We start from the raw sequence: 22073 nt of genomic DNA on the forward strand, positions 1-22073 counted from the left end.
CCAACCCCTTGGGCAAGACACGCCCCCTTCCCTCACTGACCCCACTTTCCCCTGGGATACAGCCTGTGAGCACATAGAGGTCAGAAATTTTGTCAGACGCTTAAATGGTGGAACTGTGGGCAGACCCGAGAGCATGTTGCACTTCAGCATGTGTGTGTGTGTGTGTGTGTGTGTGGGTGGGTGTGGGTGTGTGTGTACATGCAGCAGCTCTAGGTCTGTGTTTTTACTGCACTTTCCTGTTCTTTTCCAGCAGTCACACCAGTTCTGGGGAGGGACCTGGGCCAGTGGCTTCCCGCCCCCTTCACTTTATAAAGGCCCGGAGGCCATGTGACTCCGCAAAGCTGCCCAGCCTGGGGATACGGAACAGCTCTGCCCCAAACTCTGCTTTCCCTGCCAGGAGCTCAGACCATGGGAGGCCCCCGCTGCAGTGCCTTTTTCATCCTACAAGGTGAGAGTCTGGGAGGGTCGAGGGAGCCCCTGGCAACACCCCTTGGGAACAGTGGCCCCCCTTCTCCATGGAGAAATGGTAGGCTCAGCTGCCAGCTCTGGGGCCCACGGCAGCCGGCAGCTGGCAGCCCAGAGGAAGCCGCATGTCAGGCAGGCGCCGCGGGCACATGGGGAGAGGGGCTAGCAGCGCCCGGGCACCCCCACACTCTGGCAGGAAACCCCGGGTGCTCTAAGAGCCTGACCCCACCTTCCCAGAGGAATCTCCAAGCTCCGTCTGGATCCACTTTGGAGGCTGCTCCCTAAAAGGAGAAATAGAGGCAGGGAGAAGGAAAGGGTGCAAAAAGTGAGTGCTGTGACCCCCCCGTAGGAAGTCACTCTTAACAGATGGCATGGGAGGTGCTGGGGAGATAGGAGCGGGGACCCCTCCACTATGGGGTGGCCCCAACATATTTCCCACTGTCTCAGTGACAGGGGCAGCTCCAGAGACCCCCACTCTTGCTCCCCCAGACCCAACTGGGACTCAGCTGTGTGTTGAAGGGATTTGCCAGCTGTGGGTTTGAACTTGAGTTTTGCTGTAACTTCCTCAAGTCTCCTTTCCCGCCCCACCCAGGGTGGCTCTAACGGTTAGGTGCCGCTCGTTGCCTGGGCAACCAGGCAACAAAGAGAGGAAGAGATGACATTTGGGGTGCCAATCGGAGCTTCCCTGGGCCACAGGGATGGGGTTCCACATGCTGGTTTAGGATGATACACATGAGCTGTTTTTGTAGCTTCAGGGAGGTGTAACTTACATAGCATATAATTCGCCTGTTGCATGCATACAGTTAGATGATTTTTAGTAAATTTGTCAAGTCTATGTGGAGCATACCCGATGGGGGGTGGTGTGTCACCGGGGCCAAGTCACAGAGCCCCTGATCCTCACTTTTCACACCTGTAAAATGGTGCAGGACCACTCTCCACTTTATAGGGTTGTGTTAAGGGTTGAGTGAGCCTTGGTTCACAGTAAGAATCAAGTAAACAGTATTTATTAGTATTATTGTTATTATTATCTCACTGGTGGGTCTGGGGGTTGGGCTGGGGGCTCCTTAGCAGGAGGAGCAAGAAGGTAATGACTGCCCCACCCCCACCCCAGAGCCCCTAAGCGGAATCCTACAGCTCAGGGCTGGGCTAAGGGAATGCAGACCAGATGGAACTGGGAGCGATGACCAGCAGCTCCTCTCCCTGCTCCCGTTTGGGTCACTTCCAAGGCCCAGATGCGGAAGGTCTGGCCCAGCAGCTTCCGTGATGGGGGAGAAGAGCCCAGCCCAGCCTGGGCAGAGGGGTCAAGGCACAAAGGAGCCCCTCCCTGCAGGGTCTGGAGACCTTGACCCTTCAATTTCACCTTCCCCAGCCCCCTATGTTTACCAGATTCTCCCTGAGCCTTTTCTGGGCTCTAAGTCTCAGCTTGTCCAACTGTAGAGTGAACATAAACGGAGCCTCTGCCTCCTAGGGCAGTTGTGAGCATGAAAGTTGCTACTGGGGGATTTGGGAGCTGGGGACAAATCGTCCTGGGTCCTGCCCTCCCAGGGAAGGTCATTTTGTGGTCTGTCCTGCAAAGAGGAACTTGTTCGGCCAGAGGAGGGGAAGGGGGAATCTTCACTCAAAGAAGGGGAAGGGCATTCTGGCCTCAGTTTACCCCAGCTAGGAAGGCCTCTGTGAGGGGGCGTCTGCCCTCCACCTCCCTGAGGGGTAACAAATTTGGACGCTGGGGCTCAGTGCTCAGAGGACCCTCCAGTCTGCACCCCCCCAAGCTCCTCAAGCTGTGTTTACAATGATGGACCCCAGAATTCCCCTGGGAGTCCTTCCATGGGCCACCGAGCCATGAGTCATCCCTTCCCTTGGCCCAGGAAGTGACTCATAGCTGCCCTCCCTCCAGGCCCTGATCCCGCCGCCTGCAGCCCCTCCACAGTTCTCCCTGGATTATCGGGGTCTGGGCTGCCTCTCCAACATTTCCAGATAGGCAGGCACTGGCAGCTCCCCAAGCCCTCCCCACACTTCCACCTACTGCTCAGGCACCCTCCCTTTCCCTTCTCTGTTTCTAATTGTTTATCTTATTCTCGATCTCTCTGTCTCTGTGTCTCTCTGTCCGATCTCTGTCATCTGTCTCTCCCTTTCTAGGAGTTCTCTATTTTTCTTTCTCTATCGCTGTATTAACTCCTGCCTCTGTTTCTCTCTCTCTGCCTCCTTGTGTCTGTCTCTCTCTCATGTCTCGATTTTCTCTCCACCTGTTTCCTTTCTCCCTCTTCCTCCTCTCTTTATGTTTCTAGCTCCTTCTCTGTCTCTCTTTGTCTCTATCTATTTTCTCTCCATCCGTCTCCTCATCTGTCTCTCTGGTGAACAGCAACAAGGTGCCCAACTTAGAGCCCCTGCTGACTTGGGGAGAACCCCCAGGGCGTGCCCCTGACAGCAGGAACAGTATGAGAAAGGGGGACCCGTTCAGCACCACCCCCAACAGGAGCCCACAGCATCTTCCTGTGTGGGGGCAGCTGGGGATGAAATGTCACTACTGGGTCCCAAGCTGGTCATTAGGGCTGACAGAGTAGGGTGTGGTATGCTTCTACCTGTGTCCCTGAGGAAGGGTGTGGGGGCCAGAGCACCTTAGATTTGGGGGGATCTGAGAGAACACCTGGTCCAACCTCTTCATTTTTACATAAAGAAATGATGATGACAGTAAACACTTCGACCAACACACCAGACAGAACTTGTGTTCTCACACTGCTCTAGGCAGTGGATCCCCTCTTCATCCTCACTCTGTAGAAGGGGAAACTGAGGTGACCTGATCCAGGTCTGGGATTGGAACCAGGGCCACCTGTCTCCAATGTGTTTCCTGAACTGATGCGGGCAGGTCAGCAGGAGCCAAGACCCCTGCTGAGTTTGGGCCCCCTCCCTATCCCTTGGTTCCAGCGATGGGTGCAGACCCTTCTGGCTGTCGGCTTCAGGGGCCAGGGAGGTGCCACCTGCTGGCTCTCTCCTTGAGCAATGGACAGAGCCTGAGCCTGGGTGGCAGCCCTCTTCCCTCAGACGCGTTGCCCTCAGGCCTCTGTCAACCCTTCCCTGCTCCTTTTCTCCCCTGACCCCCCCTCTCTCTGTTCCAGCACTGTGTGTCTTCCTGACTCTGTTGGACTCCCAGAACACCGTAGGTAAGTCTGCTTGGGGTAACTCAGTCTTCAGCGGGAGCCTGCAGAAGGGGCCCTGGACTCCCACCTACACCTCTCAGCCCAGGCAGGAGAGAGGCCTGCTGCAGGGGGAAGCTTGGGCCCGCCCCTCCCTACACTCCCTCCCCAGCCCCTGGCTCAGCTCTCACCTTCTGACCACATCCCCACAGACGCTGTCCCCAAGGACTGTATTAAGTGGTGCCCTCCGCACTCCAAGTGCATCAGTGCCACTGCCTGCCGCTGCGATCCAGGATTCAGATCTTCAACTGAGATCATCACCGACCCTATGGACAGTTGTGAAGGTACAGAGGCTTGGGGGTGGTGCAGTGGCACATGAAGATTGTGGGGCAGAGCCCAGTGCCCATGGGGATGTGGGTGGTGGTTGGGGGCCTCAGCCTTTGTCCTCAGATTGTCATCAGGACAAAGAAAAGAGAAAGGAAAAGATAGGAAGGTGGAAAATAAGTAAATAAAAATGGCTTCCTGGAGAGAGAGGAGCTAGGACTCCAGGAGTCTGGAATCTGTACCTCAGTTCATCCTTCCGGGACTGGAGAGGGGGATGCAGTGTTCCCACCCACTCCCCGCTTCAGCACCTTCCCCTGTATCCGGGGTGCCAGCCAGAGGGCCAAAAAGAGCTGAGCTGATTGCGTGGGCTTCAGGAATGGCTTGCTCCAGCCACAGCCCAGCCCCAGCAGAGTTGCCTGAGAATCTAATTCTTTCCCAAAAGCATCAGGCCCATGTTGGGGAGTCAGGTAGGAGATGAGGATCTCTGTCCTGAGGGACTTCATGCCTTTGGGAGGTGACTCTTCACCCTGTTGTGTTCCAGACATCAATGAGTGCGGACCACCCCCGATAGTGTCTTGTGGAAGATTTGCAGACTGCAAGAACACGGAGGGGAGCTACTACTGCACGTGCAACCCAGGATATGTGCTTGGTTCTGGGAAAAACACATTCAGGAATGAGAGTGAGAACTCGTGTCAAGGTAAGAAGGACCTCGCATCTTCCATCTTCCTGTCCATGAGGTTTGGGGTCACCAGAGTCATTCCTGCAGCATACAAGGCCAGGGTTTTGTGGCAAGTACAGAGACCAGGTCTGAGAGAGGACAGATGTGTCTGTGCCTGCCACACCAGCACAGAAAGACAGGGTGGCATGAGAGCCATGGGCCCAAATCCTGGCTTTGTCACCTGATGGCTGTGTGTGTGACACCAGCTAGGACAGTTTTTCAGAAATCACCTCTCTGTGGCTCAGTTTATGCATCTGTAAAAGAGGATGACAATGATGTTCGGAGAGTAGCCGGCCCCGTCTGTCCCCTCTCCAGGGGCCGAGGAGGAGCCGGACCTCCATGCATCACCAGGCTTTGACCCCTTTCTGGGGGAGCAGGTGGCAGCAAAGGGGCTTCAGGCACCTGCAGGGGCAGATGGGGCCAGCAGTAGGCGGGCAGGAGCCACAACTTGCCCAGAGAGAGGGGGTTAGTGCAGAATGCAGAGGGGAAGAGGAAGCTGAGCCGAGGACCCTGCAGGACTCATCAGCGTCCACAGGCCCATGGTGCTGTGGATAGAAGAGCCTGCAGCCTGGGTTACCAAGGGGAAGGTTCCTGGGGGATACCAGGCAGCAGCTGATTACATACTGGGATGAACGTATTTCAATATTTTACAACCTGTACATCTGCATGGGGCCCACCTGCCATGTGTGAGGTCTCTGCACACCTCCCATAATCCGCATCTACCACTCAGAGATGTGCACTCACCAGGTGGCATCACCTCCAGGCGGGGTGGGGAGGTGACAGGTGTGGGGGGAGTGAGAACTAACATAGGCAAAGGGACAGGGCATGGAGAGGAGAGGGGCCTGATCGGGTTGGGACTGAGCCTGACGCCCTTCTTTGTGTCCCTAGATGTGGATGAGTGCAGCTCTGGGGAGCATCAGTGCGACAACTCCACCTCCTGTGTCAATACTCTGGGCTCATATAAGTGCTGTTGCCCCAGGGGCTGGGTGCCCAAACCTGGATTCCAGAATAGCCAAAAGACCACACAATGTGAAAGTAACTAAGCTGACCTGACCCCAGACCCCGCCTCCAACACAAACAGACAGTCTCATACCTAATGAACTGCTCTTCTGTCCCCAACAGAGATATTCTCCAGGTGGACCATGCCCCCTGGAATCAAGAGCCAGGTGAGTGGCTCCAGAGGGAACCAGGAGGCAGCCACCCTGTTCACCATTTTCCTCAAGCTCCCCACCCATGTGTGAGGCTCTCTGATGCCCTCATCTCCCCTCTCTCCAGAGTCTCTCCGGCTTCTTTGAAAGAGTCCAGATTCTGGGCAGAGACATCAAGTCAGCCTCGGCTCAGGACACCATCGGGGTAAGGGCAGGACCTGGGGGGACCCCAGGATAGTGTGTGGGCAGCCGGGAGATGCTTCGGTGTGAGAGGAGACAGCCCAAGCAGGGGCCTCTGATCAGAGAAACACATTGGCTGCATGCACAATATACACACACCAATATATACCCCCATTACACAAACACAGGTGTACATATACACCCTATTGATTCTTGGGTCCCCTAATGGCCGGAGCAGGGCCGCACACACAATCAAGAGGAACACAATGGCAACAGAACGCAGCAATTAAGAATGTTGACTCTGGAGCTAGGCCACAATGGTTCGAATCTCTCGCACAATCCCTGCTGTGTGACCTCAGGCAAGTGACTCCCACTCTCTGGGCCTCTGTCCCCTCATCTGAAAACAGTGCCTCCTTCATACACTGTGTGTAAAGGTTTAAATGAAGAGAAGCAAGGCTCAAAGAATAATTCCTGGCATACAGTAAAAGCATCATATGTAAGTTTTAGCATATGTGCTTAGCCTGGCAGAAATATATGACCCCCTTATGTCATTTTAAATTTTCTAGTAGTTTTATTAAAAAATAAAAAAAAAAAGTAAACAAGTGAAATTAATATGAAGATTGCATTTAACCCAACAGATCTAAAATATTACCATTTCAACACGGAGCCACATTTCAAGTGTCACATGTGGCTCATGGCGACCGTTGTGGACAGTGCAAACTTAGAACAGAATTTGGCAGAAAGCAAGTGCCTGATGAATGTTAAATGTCATTGTTATAATATGTGCACACAGGCATATACTTACTCCTACTACTTGTAGTCCCCTGTTCCCGTCCCCCAGGCAACCTGGGTGGTTCTCCAGTGTCCCCTAGTGAGCGGGTGAGATCAGGGTTCTTCAGGTGGCCCTGTGGTAAAATAACCAAGCTGCTGTCACCCATCACCCCCAGAAACTCATTGAGTCAGTGGACGGGCTACTGGAAGTTCCCGGAGACCTGGAGGCCCTGACCCTACGTGACCAGCTCCGCACAGCCACCAACCTGCTGTCAGGACTCGAACATGTCCTGAGGACTCTGGCCAAGACGATGCTTACAGCCCCCTTCACCTACCATTCCTCTGCGGACACAGGTGAGGCCCTGCCCTGCCCCAGCCCTGGACCCCACCCTATATCTTGAGCCTCCAGTCACTGCTCCTCTCTCCTCAGAGCTGACCCTGATGATCCAGGAGCAAGGGAATGAAAATGTCACCATGGGACAGACACATGCACGGATGATGCTGAAGTGGTCTGAGGCAGCTGGAGAACGGGACTCGGGTAACAGCTGGGAGCTAGAGGGGGCACTGGTGGGAGAGGGAAGAAGGAGCTAGGATGTGGCTAGGGGTGAGGTTCTGAATATGTAACAATTGGAAACTGAGCCATCCTGAGGGACTCCTGGCATCACGGTGGATTGGCCAGGCCCGATTTAGATGTCTTAGGAGGGAGGAGGGAGGGCAAGGGAAGGTAGCCAGCATGTTTGTCCTCCAGGCCCCGTCATGGCAGGCATGCTCTCTAGTCAAAACATGAAGAAATTGTTGGCCAAGGCCTCCTTGAAGCTGGACCTCGAGAAGAAAAGCGAGCTGGAAAAATTGCACGAAAGTACTGTCAGTGGGACCCAGTTCAGGTTCCTCTCTGCCATCAACTCTGCCTTTCTGAGCAACACGAAGACGGAGAAACTAGATTCCCCTGTCACCTTCGCCTTCTCCCACCTTGTGAGTACTTGGGTGGGGAGGGGAAATCAGCTCTATTGGTCACCCCATAGTCAAAGGCACAGTGGTTGCTCTGCAGCCTTCATTTCCCTACCTCCACCATTCTGCTCCTTCCTAAATGCACCTCAGGGCCTTTGCACTTGCTTTGCTCTCTGCCTGTGACATTTCCCTCCCAAGACGCAGTACCTGTTACTGAGTACCTGTTTACCTGTTTCTAGTCTTTGTTCAAATGTCACCTTCTCTTTTAGGCTTTCCCTGACTTATTTAAAATTACGACCTCTAATAAATCACGCCACCTTTCTCATGTTTCTTCTTTTTTAAATAGCATTTATCACCTTCTAACACACTATCTAGTTTACTTATCTATTAAATTTATTATTTACTGTCTGTCTCCCCCATGAGCATGTCAGCCCCACAACGGCAGGGAGTTCTGTCTGCCCTGTTTACTGCTGTATCCCTTGGCCTGGGATACACAGTAGGTGCTCAATAAATACTTGTCATTGACAAACAGCCTTCCTTAGACCCAATCCAAGCTCAGAATCCAAAAGTGGGCCTGAGGCTAATCTCTTTGATTACCCCCACCTGCCCACAGCCAGCGACGCCTGGGCCACGGCAGGAGCTGATCTGTGCCTTCTGGAAGGGTGACAATGACAGTGGTGGGTACTGGACCACCACAGGCTGCCAGAAGCTGGGCAGCCTGAATGGCAGCACCACCTGCCAGTGCAGCCACCTGAGCAGTTTTGCCATCCTCATGGCCCACTACGACATTGAGGTAAACAGCCCCGGGGCCAAGCCCAAAAGCCCATAGACGGCGGGGTTGGCTTAGATGAGACAGAAAGCTGGTTCTTCATGATGAGGACCAAATGCTTCTGTATGCTTTTGCAGCCCAGGTGGCCCCACACCACACCCCTAGCCCCTTCCCTGTGACCCCCAGACCTCCCCACTACCCAGCAACTACACAATGTGGCCTGGCACTGCAGGCCCTGCTCCAGCCAGCACTCTTCTGACCACCCACCTCCATCTGGTTGTTAAATATCGCTGAAAGCTCAAGAGAGCACAACTTTCTGTATGTGGTCTTAGGTGATCTATAGATAAACTGGACCACATGGATAACTGGAATGGGCCAGGCAAAGCAAAGGAGGCTGGTGGTTCAGGCCAAAGGCCCAGAAGTACTAAAGTTGAATTTCTGAGCTGATAGGTGTGGCCAAACATGGGAGGGGCAGAAGATGAGGTTAGAGAAGTGGACCTGTTAGTTTTGAAAAAGGTTGACAGTTGAAGCTTGACTGGGGATCTTTTCTGAAGCAGTCTGGGTGCATAATGAGATCTTTCCCGTACTCATAAGTGTGTGTGTGTGTGTGTGTCTCTGTGTGTGTGTAGGGGAAGGGAGTGGGTAGGATATAAATATGTAATAAGTTTTTCAAACACTTTATAGGTGGTATTTGGTGTGTGTGTGTGTGTGTGTGGGTGTGTGTGTGTGTGTGTGTGTAGGGGTATTTAGGGTGAGAGACAAAGCAGGCTTGCTCAGATGTTGAAGGCAGAGGAGGTGGGGGGAGGTGTGCAGCCTGATGTCAGTCCTTCTGTCCAGGTCCCAGGTGGATCTGGGAGGTGGGGCACACACACCAAGGGCAAAAGCCTCAGGGTGCTGACCGAGTCCCGCCCACCCCATCCCGTATCTAGGACCTGAAGCTGGCCCTGATCACCAAGGTGGGACTGGCGCTGTCGCTGGTCTGCCTGCTGCTGTGCATCCTCACCTTCCTGCTAGTACGGCCCATCCAGGGCTCGCGCACCACGGTGCACCTGCACCTCTGCATCTGCCTCTTTGTGGGCTCCGCCATCTTCCTTGCGGGCATCGAGAACCAGGGCGGCCAGGTGAGGCACTGCCGGATGGAGGGCCTCACTTTCACCTGGGCACTAGGCCAGCAAGGTTCAAGAGAGGGTTAGCTCCACCCACTCACCCATGAGGCTCGGTTGGGGGCACTAGCCCTAGAAACCTATGACCCGCCCCCCCCACACACACGATAGAACACCGCCAGGCCCCACCCTGACGCCCCGTCCACCTCCACGTCCGGCTGTGGCTCCGCCCACCCTGAGGGCTCAAGCGAGGGACTGTCTCCCGTTAAGTGTGGCCCCGCCCTCCGCTGACGTCACCCAGTCTGCTCTCCGCCCACAGGTGGGGACACGCTGTCGCCTGGTGGCTGGGCTACTGCATTACTGCTTCCTGGCCGCTTTCTGCTGGATGAGCCTCGAGGGCGCGGAGCTCTACATCCTCGTGGTACGCGTGTTCCCTGGCCAGGGTCTGAGCAAGCCCTGGCTCTACCTGATCGGCTACGGAGTGCCTGGGCTCATTGTGGTCATCTCGGCAGCCGTCAACAGCCAGGGCTATGGCCGCGTCCTCTAGTGAGTGCCGGATGGTGGGGCCACGGGAGGCACGGGCCCCACGGCGTGAGAGTTGCGCGGAGTACAAGACCCGCTCCCCTCGGGCTCTCCTCCTGCTCCTCACTCCTTCCTTCTTGCCCAGCTGCTGGCTGAACCCCGACCACGGCTTCCTCTGGAGCTTCCTGGGACCGGTGACCTTCATCATTTTGGTAACTAGACCAGCACACCCCACTCTCAAAGCCTGAGCCTCCTGGCCCTTTATTGAGCCTGACTGACCAGCTCTCTCTCTCTGAGTTCCAAGGACAACCTCTAATCCAAACTTTCTGCTCCCTGCCCAGTGCAATGCTGTCATCTTCGTGATAACAGTCTGGAAGCTCACGCAAAAGTTCTCTGAGATCAACCCAGACATGAAAAAATTAAAGAAGGCGAGGTGAGGGAAGGGGCTGGCTGGGAAGAGGTGTGTGGGGGGTGGCCCCCTGCTGCAGCTGTCCTCCTTCCCCCAGGGTGCTGACCATCACCGCTGTGTCACAGCTCTTCCTGCTGGGCTGCACGTGGATCTTCGGCCTGTTCCTCTTCGACCCGAAGAGCCAGGTGCTGGCCTACGCCTTCACCATCCTCACCTGCCTACAGGGCTTCTTCCTCTTTGTGCTGCACTGCCTGCTCAACAAGAAGGTGGGCTTCAGGCCAAGCTGCAGACGGGCCAGTACCTCCCTTCCCCTTCTCCCTCTCCCCTGGGCTGCCCCTCCTCTGACCTGGCATCCTGGGCCCTGCAGGTGAGGGAGGAGTACCGAAAGTGGGCCGGCATGGTCACCAGGAACAAGTACTCAGAGTTCACCACATCCACATTGGGCTCCAGCCATAATCAGACTCGGGTAAGGGCCAATGCTGGGGTGGGGGGTGCTGGACCAGAAGGCGGCCTGGGCGAGGCTCAGTCCTCACGGAGCTTCCTCTCTCTCTAGGTCCTCAGGCCGTCAGAGTCTGGCATGTGACCACATGGTTCTGGCCAGGCCAGCAACTCCAGTGGCCTCAACAGCTTTTGCACATGCTGAAGACTATTCTCTCCTACTGCTCTGCTCCCTCTGCCCTCCCGCCCCCATATGCACCTTGGAGAGGGGGAGTTGACAGTTGTTGTCTGGCACCAAACCCCGGAACACATAGAGTGGAGAGTCATACCTGATGGGCCTGCTTCTGCTGTACCCTGGCCAGGACCCAGAGTGGGCAAGAGCTGGCCCCTTGCCTTGGTACCCAACGCCTGGACTAAGGGCTCCTGTGTCCACTTGGCCTCCCACTCATGTCTTTGCTATGGAACGAGGGGCCAGGGTACTTGGGTTTAACTTTCCAGTTAAGCTAAGACTGAGGTTGGGGTGGACGGGCAGGGCCCCTCCCGGCCCCATTGCCCGTGACTCATGGTACAGAGGCCCATCTGCCCCTTGGGCAGAGGGTTCTCACTGTTTTGAATGTGATGGATGTTATGTAACGTTTTGTAAATCTGTATAAACTTTCAATGTTCACACTTAAAATTCAATCTCTCATTGATACAGAAAGTGGTTTTGTTGGCTGGCTAGGGGCTCCCTGGCCAGGCCCAGTGCATCTGTGAAATGCAGAAAGACAACTAAAAAACTGGTGGATGGGAGCCAGGCTTCCATAATAAAAATTTATTCTTACACAAATCTACAGCTTTTAAACAGTAAAAAGAAAGACCCACTGCTGCCTAAAAAGAGGACTGAAGCAGCACAAGGGAAGCAGGGTGGCGCTGGGCCGTCAGGCGCGTGGTTACCGGCTCTGCTCAACTGTAAGACACACATGGGGAAGAAGTCATTGAGAGAGGAGAGAGCCCCGCCCCACGCCAGCCCTGCTCCTCCAGCCGAAGCCACTTACTGTATGTGGAGATGTCAATTTCTTCAGGAAGCTCTGCCACATTCACTTCAAACCTGTCCTGAACATCATTGAGGATTTTGGCATCATTCTCATCAGACACAAAAGTGATAGCCAGGCCTTTGGTGCCAAAGCGACCCGCACGGGCCACCTGCAGGGAGACAGAAGCTGGGGTCAGGCCACAGAAACACATCCTGGGGATCTGAGGATAAGCTGGGCCAGGTCCCCACCCAAAGAGGGGGCCATCAGGGAGGTGACCTCTCTGTGGGACCACTCACCCGGTGGAGGTAGGTGTCCGAGTCCTCGGGCATGTCATAGTTGAAGACGATGTTGACTCGCTCAATGTCCATCCCTCGGCCAAACAGATTGGTGGCCACTAGGATCCGCCGCTGGAAGTCCTTGAACTGCTGATAGCGTGACAGGCTGGGTGCAGGAGGAATAAGAGGCACCGTCAGGTATGAGGTTCCTGGGCAGCACTCCCTCTGAGGGGCCTGCCTTCAGCCTTCAGGGGGTCATGCACTCACCGCTCCTCCTGGGCCATGCCCCTGTGGATGGCGATGGCTGGGAAGTTCTGCTCCACAAGCAGCTGGGCCAGGGCCATGCAGCGCTGCACTGACTTCACGAAGATCACCACCTGCCAGAGGGAGGCAGCAAAATCAGGGGCCTGAATCCCCATGTACCACCCAAAGGCCCAGAACCCTATGACAGGCAATGGCAGTGTCACCTGATTAAACTCCAGCACATCCAGGAGATCAAAGAGCTTGCGATTCTTCTCACTGTCCTTGAGCTTGACATAGTACTGCTGCAGCCCGTGCAGCGTGAGCTTGGTCTCGTCATCCACAAATACCTCCATGGGCTGAGGGAAGGGGAGTGGCAAGGGGCTGGCAGGGCTTACTCCTGGGCACCTCACCTGCCCAGAACCTTCCAGGAGCGACTCCATGTTGTGGTGCTTCCCAGAGGAGCTGCTGTACCCAGTAAACATCTCTCCCAACAGCTGGATCTAAGCTGTGGTCTGGCTCAGGTGTGGACCACGCTCAGCTCCCAGTCTGACGAGACAGAGGAGGGAGGGCGCCGCGGCCTGCCAGCGTTGCTGTGCCGTGAGGGCAGTGTGGGTGTTGGGCACCAGTTCGGGGCCCAGGCCCAGGAGGGCCAAAACCGATGAACTGAGGTCTTGGCCACCGCCTCGCCCTACTCACGTCTTGCATGAACTTTCTGCAGACAGGCCGGATCTCCTTGCTCAGGGTGGCGCTGAACATCATGCACTGCTTCTCGTGGGGTGTCAGGCGGAAGATCTCCTGCACATCCCGTCGCATGTCTGGGGGGGAGGGCAAGAAACAAGTGGGCATGAGCGCCTGCCAGCCCACGACCGTACCCGAGAGCAGGCCCAGCCCCTCCCAACCTGGCACCACGATAAGGGCAGTGAGCAAGGAGCAGGGGTAGGGGTGAGTCCCCGTGCCTGGTGCCTGAGGGGCTGGACTCGGGGTGAGCGCAGGCCCAGGAGGAGCTGCAATCCACTTACACGCTGCCAGAGCGGAGCAGCCGTGCCAGCGCACCTCGAGCCACGCTTCAGGGAGGGGAGCCTGAGGCAGAGATAGCCACTGGGGTGAGAGCTGCAGCTGCCTTCCAGGATACAAGCCCCATCTCCCACCGGCCCTGTCGGGGCTCACTGAGGGCAGGCGGGGGCCAAGAACTAACCCAGCAGGCAGTGAGGCCACAGCAAGCCTAGGGCTGACGTATATATGTGCTAGATGGTGGCTCATTTGGGCTGAGGTCCCACTCAGCTTGGGCTCAGAAGTGGCAGGTCATAGTCAGCCAACACGAGAACTTTCCCTAAAACTGTTCACAGGAGACCCGTGTGCCAATGACCCATGTGCCAACCGCCCACTTCCCTACTCTGGGGCAACCTTTGGCCTGCCTTGTCAGGGCCTACCTCGCTCTGAAGTCTGAGCGGGTGCTAGTGGGGAGGGTGAGGCTGGGTGGGTCTCCAGCAGCCCCCACAGACCTGGCGAGGACACTCACCCAGCTGCTCCAGCATCTTGTCACACTCGTCCAGCACGAAGTGCTTCACATTTCTCAGGTTAAGGCTCCTATTCCGCACGAGTGCCAGAATCCGGCCCGGAGTCCCCACCACAACATGGGGACAGTTCTTCTTCAACACCTCTTCATCCTTCTTGATGGAGAGGCCCCCAAAGAACACAGACACCTATGCAGGTGGAAAAGAAGTCACTTTTGCCCATCTAAGGGCTGAAAGCTCGTATCCCACCCGATGCTGCTGGCTATCCGACCCGTAACCCTGCCAGCTCAGGCACCAGCAGCCCCCAATGCCCCAGGCCTCTAGAGGCCTGAGAGCCTGGGCATAGCTCCATTGAAAAGCAGCCCAGGGCTGGGACCAGCACAGGCCTCTGGAGGCCATGCATAATTCATCAGGCTTTTAAGAAGCATAAACCACCACAAACCTCAAAGGCAGCCACTGCAGCCAAGCTTGGTAAATGCTGGCTGGGCCAGAGCTGAGGCCAGCCAGGCTACAGAGGACAGGGCACCAGGCCTGGCCCAAAGGTGCCTCACCTTGACACTAGGCATGTACTTGGAGAAGCGCTCATACTCCTTGCTGATCTGAAAGGCCAGTTCCCGGGTGTGGCACATGACCAGGACCGTTACCTGTGGAGTGGATAGGAAGGCAGTGTCCTAAATCCTCCCAGCCCACCCTCACCCCCATACCTGGGGCGACTAGAAGGCCTGGTCCAAACGCCTCCACTTTCTCACAACCCTTCACCCACCCCTTGCTCCATACATCCTCTCACAGCTATAGACGCCTGCCTGTCTCCCAACACCAGGACCTACAGTGAGACCTGGACAGGCCCCGAGTTGAATCTCTGTTCTCCAGCTGTCCTGGCCTTCCAGCCCACACCACTTAGCACTGCGACCACACCACAACCTCCCACTACACCGCCCTCCTTCACCGTCTACCTTAAGGAATCAAGGACTCATGCACTCACATGCAGCCCAAGGATGCTGCCCCAGCATGACAAGAGCAGACACTGATATTCAACTCAATTGTTCCCCAAGACAGTGGAACACATTGTTCACATGAGAAGACAGCTATGGCCTGTCAGCAACGACAGCAGTAACAAAGCCACGTACAGTATAATCCTCCGTCAGAAATGAACAATTTAGAAAGTACATGGTGATATAACAGCCATGTCTCTGAATGGTAAAATTGTGGGCACTTTCTAGTTTTTTCTCTTGGTTTATCATTTCGGGGAGATTTTGTTACAACTAAGTACTATATTTCATTTTAAAAGCCCACTAAAGAATATAGGAACAGGAATTTTTAACAAAAGGAGCCGTGGTACCTGCTACCTTAGGTAGCTCGGGACTGGGAGGGAGAGCGCCTGCCCACCTGTCCGTTGACGGGCTCAATCTGCTGCAGGGTGGCCAGCACGAAGACCGCCGTCTTGCCCATCCCAGACTTGGCTTGGCACAGGACATCCATGCCCAGGATGGCTTGGGGAATACACTCATGCTGGACTGAAGGAGAGAGTAAACATGAACGATTGGAAACCAGACGCTTCCTTTATGCGGGCCCCTCACCAGGTGACTGAGGGGACCACAGTGAGAGTGTTCAGAGGGCCATGGTGAGGAGGTCCAGAAAGGCGTACCCTCAGATGGATGCTCAAAGCCACAGTCCACTATGGCCCTCAGGAGCTCGGGCTTCAGCAGAAAGTCCCGGAAGCCAGAGCTGTGGATGGAAACGTAGGACCCCTTGACATCTTTCTTGGGGGGTGCTGGGGTGCTCTCTGCGGGAGCCTGGGGCTCTTCATCTTCCTCGTAATCCAGCAGCTCATTTTCCACATCCTGTTCCGCCATGATGCTGAGAACAGAGAAGGGAGGAAGGGCCTAGAGAAGCAACTGAGATGCACGCAGGAAAACTCACCGAGGGAGAAGGCTACATGGCGGCTGTGGGCTGTTGACACAGGTCCAAGAGGAACAATATGCTGGAGTCAGACCTTAGGTGCTGGCTCTAAAAGGCACCCAACTGATGAAACTGAGATGGGACATTGTTGAGTGGTCCCTATTTCCCTCACCCCACACTGACTCCAGCAGGTACCATCAGCTCCATCCATGCAGCATTTCCCAGCTTCAGCCTGTTATGACATCTCCACCACCCTCCTCCAAGCCACCTCAGCTCTCCCTGAGTCCAGTCAGCCACACCCACATACACACACGCACCCTCCACCAACAAATGCTTCACTTGTTCTCAAGAGTGATACCCCAATTTCGTCCCCTACGGCCCTCAAAACCCTTCTCCTTGGCTTCTGTCCATCCATTCCATGTCACCTGTTTCAAATCACCTCCAACCTTGCTTGGTTGCTCAGACACATTGAGTCCCTACCCCAAGCTTTTACACCCCACTGACACCACTGGAGTGCGCTGCTCCCAGGTCTTTGCAAAAACACCTCCTCAGCATTCTGGTCTTGATTCTGATGAACCAGCTCAGACCACCTAGCCTAAAGGAGTTCTGTCCCATCACTCCCCAAGGACCTCACCCAGTCTGCACGGGGCACGACCCCTGAGAGATGGAGCTGTGGCTGCTGGGATGCTGGAGACCTCAGTTTGTGAGGGAGCAGTGTCTGCCCATCGCAACTCTCCAGCCCCAGCTCCTCCCACTCTCTGTGGTCTGCACTAGGGAATAATTAAGTGCTCTCATGAAGAGGCCTCCCATTAGGCCCAGGGCCAAAAAAAATAAAGCCAAGATGGTAAATGGAATTAATACAAAGCTCGCTCACCTCCTGGCTTTATTTAATTCAATACATACAGAATGCCTACTGCATGTGTTGGTGCTACAGGTGCTGACAATACTGTTTTCTATCGCCCCTGCCCCACCCCAGCCTTCCAGTCTAGAGAACAGAAGAGATGAAGAAGCCCCATTCCTGAAATGGGTGGAGAGGGTCCTGGGCCCAGTTTCTGGCCCTCTTGTCACTCATTCTTCCATGACTTCATCTGGCCCCAGGGCTCTCACCACCTCTGTTCTGAGGCCTCCTAAACTTGTGTCTCTAACAGCGATGACTGCCCTCAATTCCAGACTCAATTACCAGCCACCTCTTCCACATCTCCCTTTGGAAATTGAACTCAAAATGCCGAGAGCAAAACCCTCTATTTCTCCCCACAGGCCTGCTTCCCCATCTTAGAAAAGGCAATTCCATTCTTTCAATGGCTGTCTTCAGTCCAATCAGCCAACAAATCCCACCAGGGCAATCAGGCCACTTCTCATCACCCTGCTACCATGCTGCAGCTCCCAAAATGCCATCGCCTTTCTTTTTTAAGTTAGAACAGCTTTACTGAGATATTCACATGCTACATGACTCACCATTTAAAGTGTACAATTCAATGGTTTTTAGTGTAGCTGCAATCATTACCAGTCAGTTTTTAGAATGTCTCACCACCTCAAACAAACCCTGTACCCTTAACTATCACGCTATCTCCACAACCCCCTTGGCAACCACTAGTCTACTTTCTCTTCTTTGAATGTGATTATTTTGGACGTTTCATGTAACGGAACCATAGAATATGTGATTTTTTGTGTCTGGCTTCTTCAACTCAGCATGTTTTCAAGATTTATCCACATTGTAGCATGTATCAGTATTTCATTCCTTTTCATGGCCGAATAATATTCCCTTGTAGAGAATACAGTACCACAGTTAATCCATTGTCAGTTGATGGGCATCTGGGTACCATCATCTCTTGCCTGAATTATGCCAACAGCCTCCTCACTGGTCTCCCTGTTTTTCATTCCCCATAACCTTCCATCCACTCTCCCCACAGCAGCCAGGAGCCTATATAAGCTAAGGCAGAGACTATCACTCCTACTAAAAACTCTCCACAGGCTCCCATTCTCAGAATAAAACTCGAGTCCTCACTATGCCATCAGGCCCTACATCACTTGATCCCCTCTACAGTCAGAACTCCTCTCCCCCATTTCCCTCACTTACTGGCCACCTTACTGCTGTGCCTCAAACACACCTCAGAACTTTTACACTTGCTGCTCCTGCTGCCCAGAATTGTCACAAATCCCTCCGCATCCCAAGACCCTAGAACAGGGCTGGCATATACCAGGTAATCATCCAACAATAATGGTTGAGTAAATGGAACTAGAATCAAGGCCTCAAGGCAGAGTTTAGAGACTAAAGTGATCATGTATTCTTATCTCATTCTTTAAAGAAGTCATCTGATATTAGCCTTGAAGATTCGGACTGGTAAAGACAGGAAAGGTCATTTCTCAGGCAGCAGGGAAAACAGGAGTCAGAAAAGGTCAGTCCCCATAGTACCAGGCCATTTTGCGGGAATGAAGAGTAGGACTGGCTGGTTGACACAGAGGCAGAAAATAAGCTTGAAGAGCTGGTTAGGCCCAGGGTGTTCGTACTAGGGAATGTCCGATTAGGTTTTAGAGTTCAGTGACTCAATCAGCATTTGTCCTTCATTTGCCCAAGATCAAGTTACTTATAGTAATAGTAGTCGCCACTCACCAAGGGAAAAGAGGATTAATCAAGGTAGGGGCATTGTTGAGGAAAGGAAATTGGAACCCTGTACAAGGTGGGACCATGCCCTGGGTGATGTGTGAGCAGGAGAGAGCCAGTCTGTTATGCTGGGCTTCAATCCTGGCTGACCAAGAGGAGATGATGTATTTAAAGGAAATAAGGAGGTCAAATGACATCGTTTTGTTTTGATGGACAGATTTGGGAATATACTGAGTTTGAGTTATAAAATTTTCTAGGAAGTAGCTAGCCGAAATCTAAAGCTCAAAACAAATTAGATGAAGGGAGGATTTAGTGGTAGTTAGGATTTGAAGGGGTGACTGACTGCAGAGGCCCCAGGAGCAGATGGAACTTGGAAGCTGATACCCTAAGTGACAACTCAGACACGCACGGGTACCCTTTCACTCTTTAATCCCAGGGAGGACGATATCCACTTCAGAGTCTGTTCTTTACTGGGACTTTTTTTTTTTTTTGCCCTAAATCTCTAGAACTACGAATCCCCACCAAACGCAGAGCAAGAACAGAGCCGGGCGGGGGCGGGGGCGCGGGAGTGAGTCCCTCGGGCTAAAAGAAGCCCGTCACGTCTACAAGCTCCTGCTTCTCTCACTGCGGTCTCAGACTCTAGCGTCACTCTCCGAACCCCACCCCAGACAGTCCGGAAACGCCTCGGGGTCTCTTCGGACAGAAAGGCCCGGTCCTTTCCCCAAGTTGAGGTCGCCCTGCGGGCCACCAAGACAGCCCATTCCGGAAACCAGCCCCGCACCCTGCGCGCCAACGGCCGGCCCGCCCCTGGCGCATGCGCCCCAGCGCCCAACGGCCGCTGCCGGGCGCGCCGGCACCCCAACGACGCTGCCCCCCCCGTTGTCTCGTGCCCCTTCCTTCTTCTCTCTTCTCCCCCAGCGTCTCCCTTCACCCATTCACCCGCAGGCCCGACGCCCCCGCACCGCGGCCCCGCGCCCAGGACGTGCGGCTCACCTGGTTCTCCGTTCGCCTCCGCGTGCCGTGAGGAAAGCCGACTCCAGTTACCGATCCCGCGCCTCGACACGAGCTACAACGCTTCCGGCCTCCTGCGTCGGACTGCGGCTGTGCTCACTGGACCGCTGGCTTTTCAGTCAAGAGAGTTGGAAAGGATGATTGGATCCTGTGGAAGGCGTCGGAAGGTTATTGGTGGAGAGAGGAAAGAGGGCGTGCCCCTTGCCTTAGGCTCATTGGTCAATCTAAAAGTAGGCTCCCAGAGTGGGTTGGGCCGGCTTTGGCCTGTGAGCTGTCACGTGATCGGGCTTAGCCCTCGGTGGGAGCCGCCATATTTTGTACTGGCAATCGAAGTCGGGGTGATTGACCTGTGGCGTCTCACCCTTATGAAATGTGGCCGCTACACTGGGCACCGATCTCAGAGCTTTTGTAGTAATTTCAGTCGCCGCCTCCTGGTTCTCCAAGGGGGTTGCTCTGAAAAGGTTCTGAGGAGGACTGGAAGCTTGGAATGACTCCAACGTGGAGAGGACATTTTGTGCCGGCAATGGGGAAGGGGTCCTTCTGGGCGCGGAAGTGAGAGAAATGATCATAACAATAGTTCCAGTATTCTGAACGTCTTGGGTCAGATGCTGTGCTAGTGGCGCTGCAGGTTTAGGGCAAAAGCCCAAACCTAGACGTTTTCCCCTAGTACTTTACTGAGGTAAAGTTTATAGTAAAAGAAACATTGTCACCTGAGTGACTATTGCCCTGTGAACATATGGAGCAGTTCCATCATCCCAAAAAGTTATGTGTGCCCCTCTCAAGTCAACCACACTCCTTATCACCATCACCCCCCCACCCCCACTACCAGGCAACCACTATGTGGATTTCTATCTCTACAGTTTTGTCTTTTCTTGAATTTTATATAAATGGTATCATGCAATAGATTGTCTTGTATTTGGCTTCTTTTGCTCAACAAAATGTTTTGAGATTTGTCCACATTGCTGCATATATCAATACGTCATTCTTTTCATTGCTACGTAGTATTCTACAGTCTGGCCATATCACAACATAACCAATAAAGTTTTTTCATTCACTTATTGATGGGCATTTGGTTGTTTCCAGTGTTTGGCCATTATGAATAAAGCTTACACAGGTGTTTTTGTGAACATGAATTCACTTCTCCAGGGTAAATACCTGGGAGTAGAATGATGGGCTGAAGTTCACACATGTATTTTTAATAACTCATGACAGTTTTCCTAAGTGATAGTTCTATTTCATACTCGCACTAGCACCCTGTGAAAGTTTCAGTTACTCCCAGTCCTTGCCTACAAGTGGTATAGTCAGTCTTTTCTCAGTTATGTTTTGATTTGGGGATTTGGGTTGTGGGGAAAGCTGAGAAGGGAGGTAAGCAGGTCAGACACAGTCAAACACGATAAGTCTGCTCTAGCATTCCAGTCTCCCTAAGCCATGATGCAGTTAAAACTTTCCACCACAGTTTTCCAAAGAGGTTCTAGCATTTTATTTAGTGTAGGCTATCTTGGGGTCCATGTTTTAGAAAATTAATTCAAAGCCAAAGTCAGTAGAGGTATAATTTCAGCAAAAAGTCCAATGAAGAGAAATCAGTCAATCCAGAGGGAGGCTTGCATACTATAAGGTAAATATTGTATATGATAATTATACCATACACTTACAGAGCACCTGTTGTATGCCCAGCAGGGCCAGAAAGAGGGTGGGGCATGGAAAAGTTAAGGGGGCACCAAAAGAAAAAGAAAACAAAAAACCTCAGTCATCAACATAAATATTTGAATGTACTATTTTAAAATAAGAAAAGTTTTATATCTATGATAAAGTATCAAAATTTTAAGTAAAGACAAGATCAGTAACAGTGCCACATGGCACCAAGCCATGTTGATGCCTGAGGCAGAAGAAAAAGATGAAGATTACTGATCCTGTCTTTATTTGGATTTTTTGCATTAGTTTTGATTTTTAAAAAAAATTATTGCATTAAAACATTGTGTATCTTGAGTTTCCTGGCACCCAGTTAAATTTTGTGTCTGAGGCAATTGCCTCACTTGCCTCCCCCTAGGCCCTGCCCTGGTGCTCCGCCTTATTCTGAGAAAGCTAAATATACCTACAGATTGAATCCCTACCCCCAAAGAGGTGCATGCATTAGCATATCCATTGTCAGGTGGGTGACCTGAGGTCCAGAGAAAGTTATCCTAGGCTCTAGGTACCACAGCCACCAGGGATTCAAGCCCAGGCCATCTCCCTCCGTAAGATTTGGCCAGCATCTTCTGAAGGTGGAGACAGAGACCAAAATCTGGAGAAAACCAGTCACCAGTAGGGGAGTGGACCAGGTGGAAGAGAGGAGGTGCCTCAGGAAGCAGGTAGGAGGCTAGCTTGGAGTAATTAGATCATCTGTAATGAGTTATGGAGGAGGCCACTGAAGCCAGCTGAGTCCAGTTGAGAAGGCTGGGAAAACAGGAAAAGGCTCTGGCACACCCACCATCTATGCAGCCAGGGGGAGCTTCTATTATTCAAAAAACAAACAAACAAACAACCTCCCCCCACAAACATTATTAACAAGATTAACAAACATTAGCATTTTTCATATGGGCTTGATTCAGTT

At 53.4% G+C, this 22073-nt stretch overlaps 2 protein-coding genes across 4 annotated transcripts; one reads left to right on the forward strand and one right to left on the reverse strand.

Moving 5' to 3' along the window:
* Positions 1–279: 279 nt before the first annotated feature.
* On the forward strand, positions 280–11602 carry ADGRE5 (adhesion G protein-coupled receptor E5). Of its 2 annotated transcripts, XM_006918772.3 has the most exons (18): positions 284–448; positions 3579–3623; positions 3809–3940; positions 4462–4617; positions 5527–5673; positions 5761–5804; positions 5914–5991; positions 6914–7091; positions 7168–7275; positions 7486–7709; positions 8299–8478; positions 9384–9575; positions 9877–10103; positions 10225–10291; positions 10421–10512; positions 10586–10754; positions 10856–10954; positions 11042–11602. In XM_006918772.3, the coding sequence occupies exons 1-18, from the start codon at positions 409–411 to the stop codon at positions 11069–11071; spliced, it is 2208 nt and encodes a 735-aa protein (XP_006918834.1). In that variant the 5' UTR covers positions 284–408; the 3' UTR covers positions 11072–11602. The 2 variants fall into 2 exon arrangements, with proteins under 2 accessions (XP_006918835.1, XP_006918834.1); XM_006918773.3 differs by lacking the exon at positions 5527–5673 and having other exon boundaries at positions 280–448.
* Positions 11603–11722: 120 nt separating this feature from the next.
* On the reverse strand, positions 11723–19621 carry DDX39A (DExD-box helicase 39A). 2 transcript variants are annotated; one of them, XM_006918771.3, is made up of 11 exons: positions 19466–19621; positions 15617–15828; positions 15358–15485; positions 14523–14615; positions 13977–14160; positions 13154–13272; positions 12682–12813; positions 12482–12591; positions 12236–12380; positions 11961–12108; positions 11723–11872 (listed from the first exon to the last, which is right to left on the reverse strand). In XM_006918771.3, the coding sequence occupies exons 2-11, from the start codon at positions 15822–15824 to the stop codon at positions 11856–11858; spliced, it is 1284 nt and encodes a 427-aa protein (XP_006918833.1). In that variant the 5' UTR covers positions 15825–15828; positions 19466–19621; the 3' UTR covers positions 11723–11855. The 2 variants fall into 2 exon arrangements, with proteins under 2 accessions (XP_006918833.1, XP_024907409.1); XM_025051641.1 differs by lacking the exon at positions 19466–19621 and having other exon boundaries at positions 15617–15852.
* Between the last annotated feature and the right edge of the window lie 2452 nt (positions 19622–22073).

Source organism: Pteropus alecto, unplaced genomic scaffold, assembly GCF_000325575.1.
Source record: "Pteropus alecto unplaced genomic scaffold, ASM32557v1 scaffold388, whole genome shotgun sequence".
NCBI lineage: Eukaryota > Metazoa > Chordata > Mammalia > Chiroptera > Pteropodidae > Pteropus > Pteropus alecto.

Excerpts from the sequence above, each read along its gene's own strand:
- ADGRE5 (XM_006918772.3), top strand. The coding sequence starts at position 409 with ATGGGAGGCCCCCGCTGCAGTGCCTTTTTCATCCTACAAG. Across the intron at positions 4,618-5,526 it reads GAGTGAGAACTCGTGTCAAG|ATGTGGATGAGTGCAGCTCT; the intron begins GTAAGAAGGACC and ends TTGTGTCCCTAG. Across the intron at positions 5,992-6,913 it reads CGGCTCAGGACACCATCGGG|AAACTCATTGAGTCAGTGGA; the intron begins GTAAGGGCAGGA and ends CATCACCCCCAG.
- DDX39A (XM_006918771.3), bottom strand. The coding sequence starts at position 15,824 with ATGGCGGAACAGGATGTGGAAAATGAGCTGCTGGATTACGAGGAAGAT. Across the intron at positions 12,592-12,681 it reads ATGTGCTGGAGTTTAATCAG|GTGGTGATCTTCGTGAAGTC; the intron begins GTGACACTGCCA and ends TCCCTCTGGCAG. Across the intron at positions 12,381-12,481 it reads GGCATGGCCCAGGAGGAGCG|CCTGTCACGCTATCAGCAGT; the intron begins GTGAGTGCATGA and ends TCCTGCACCCAG.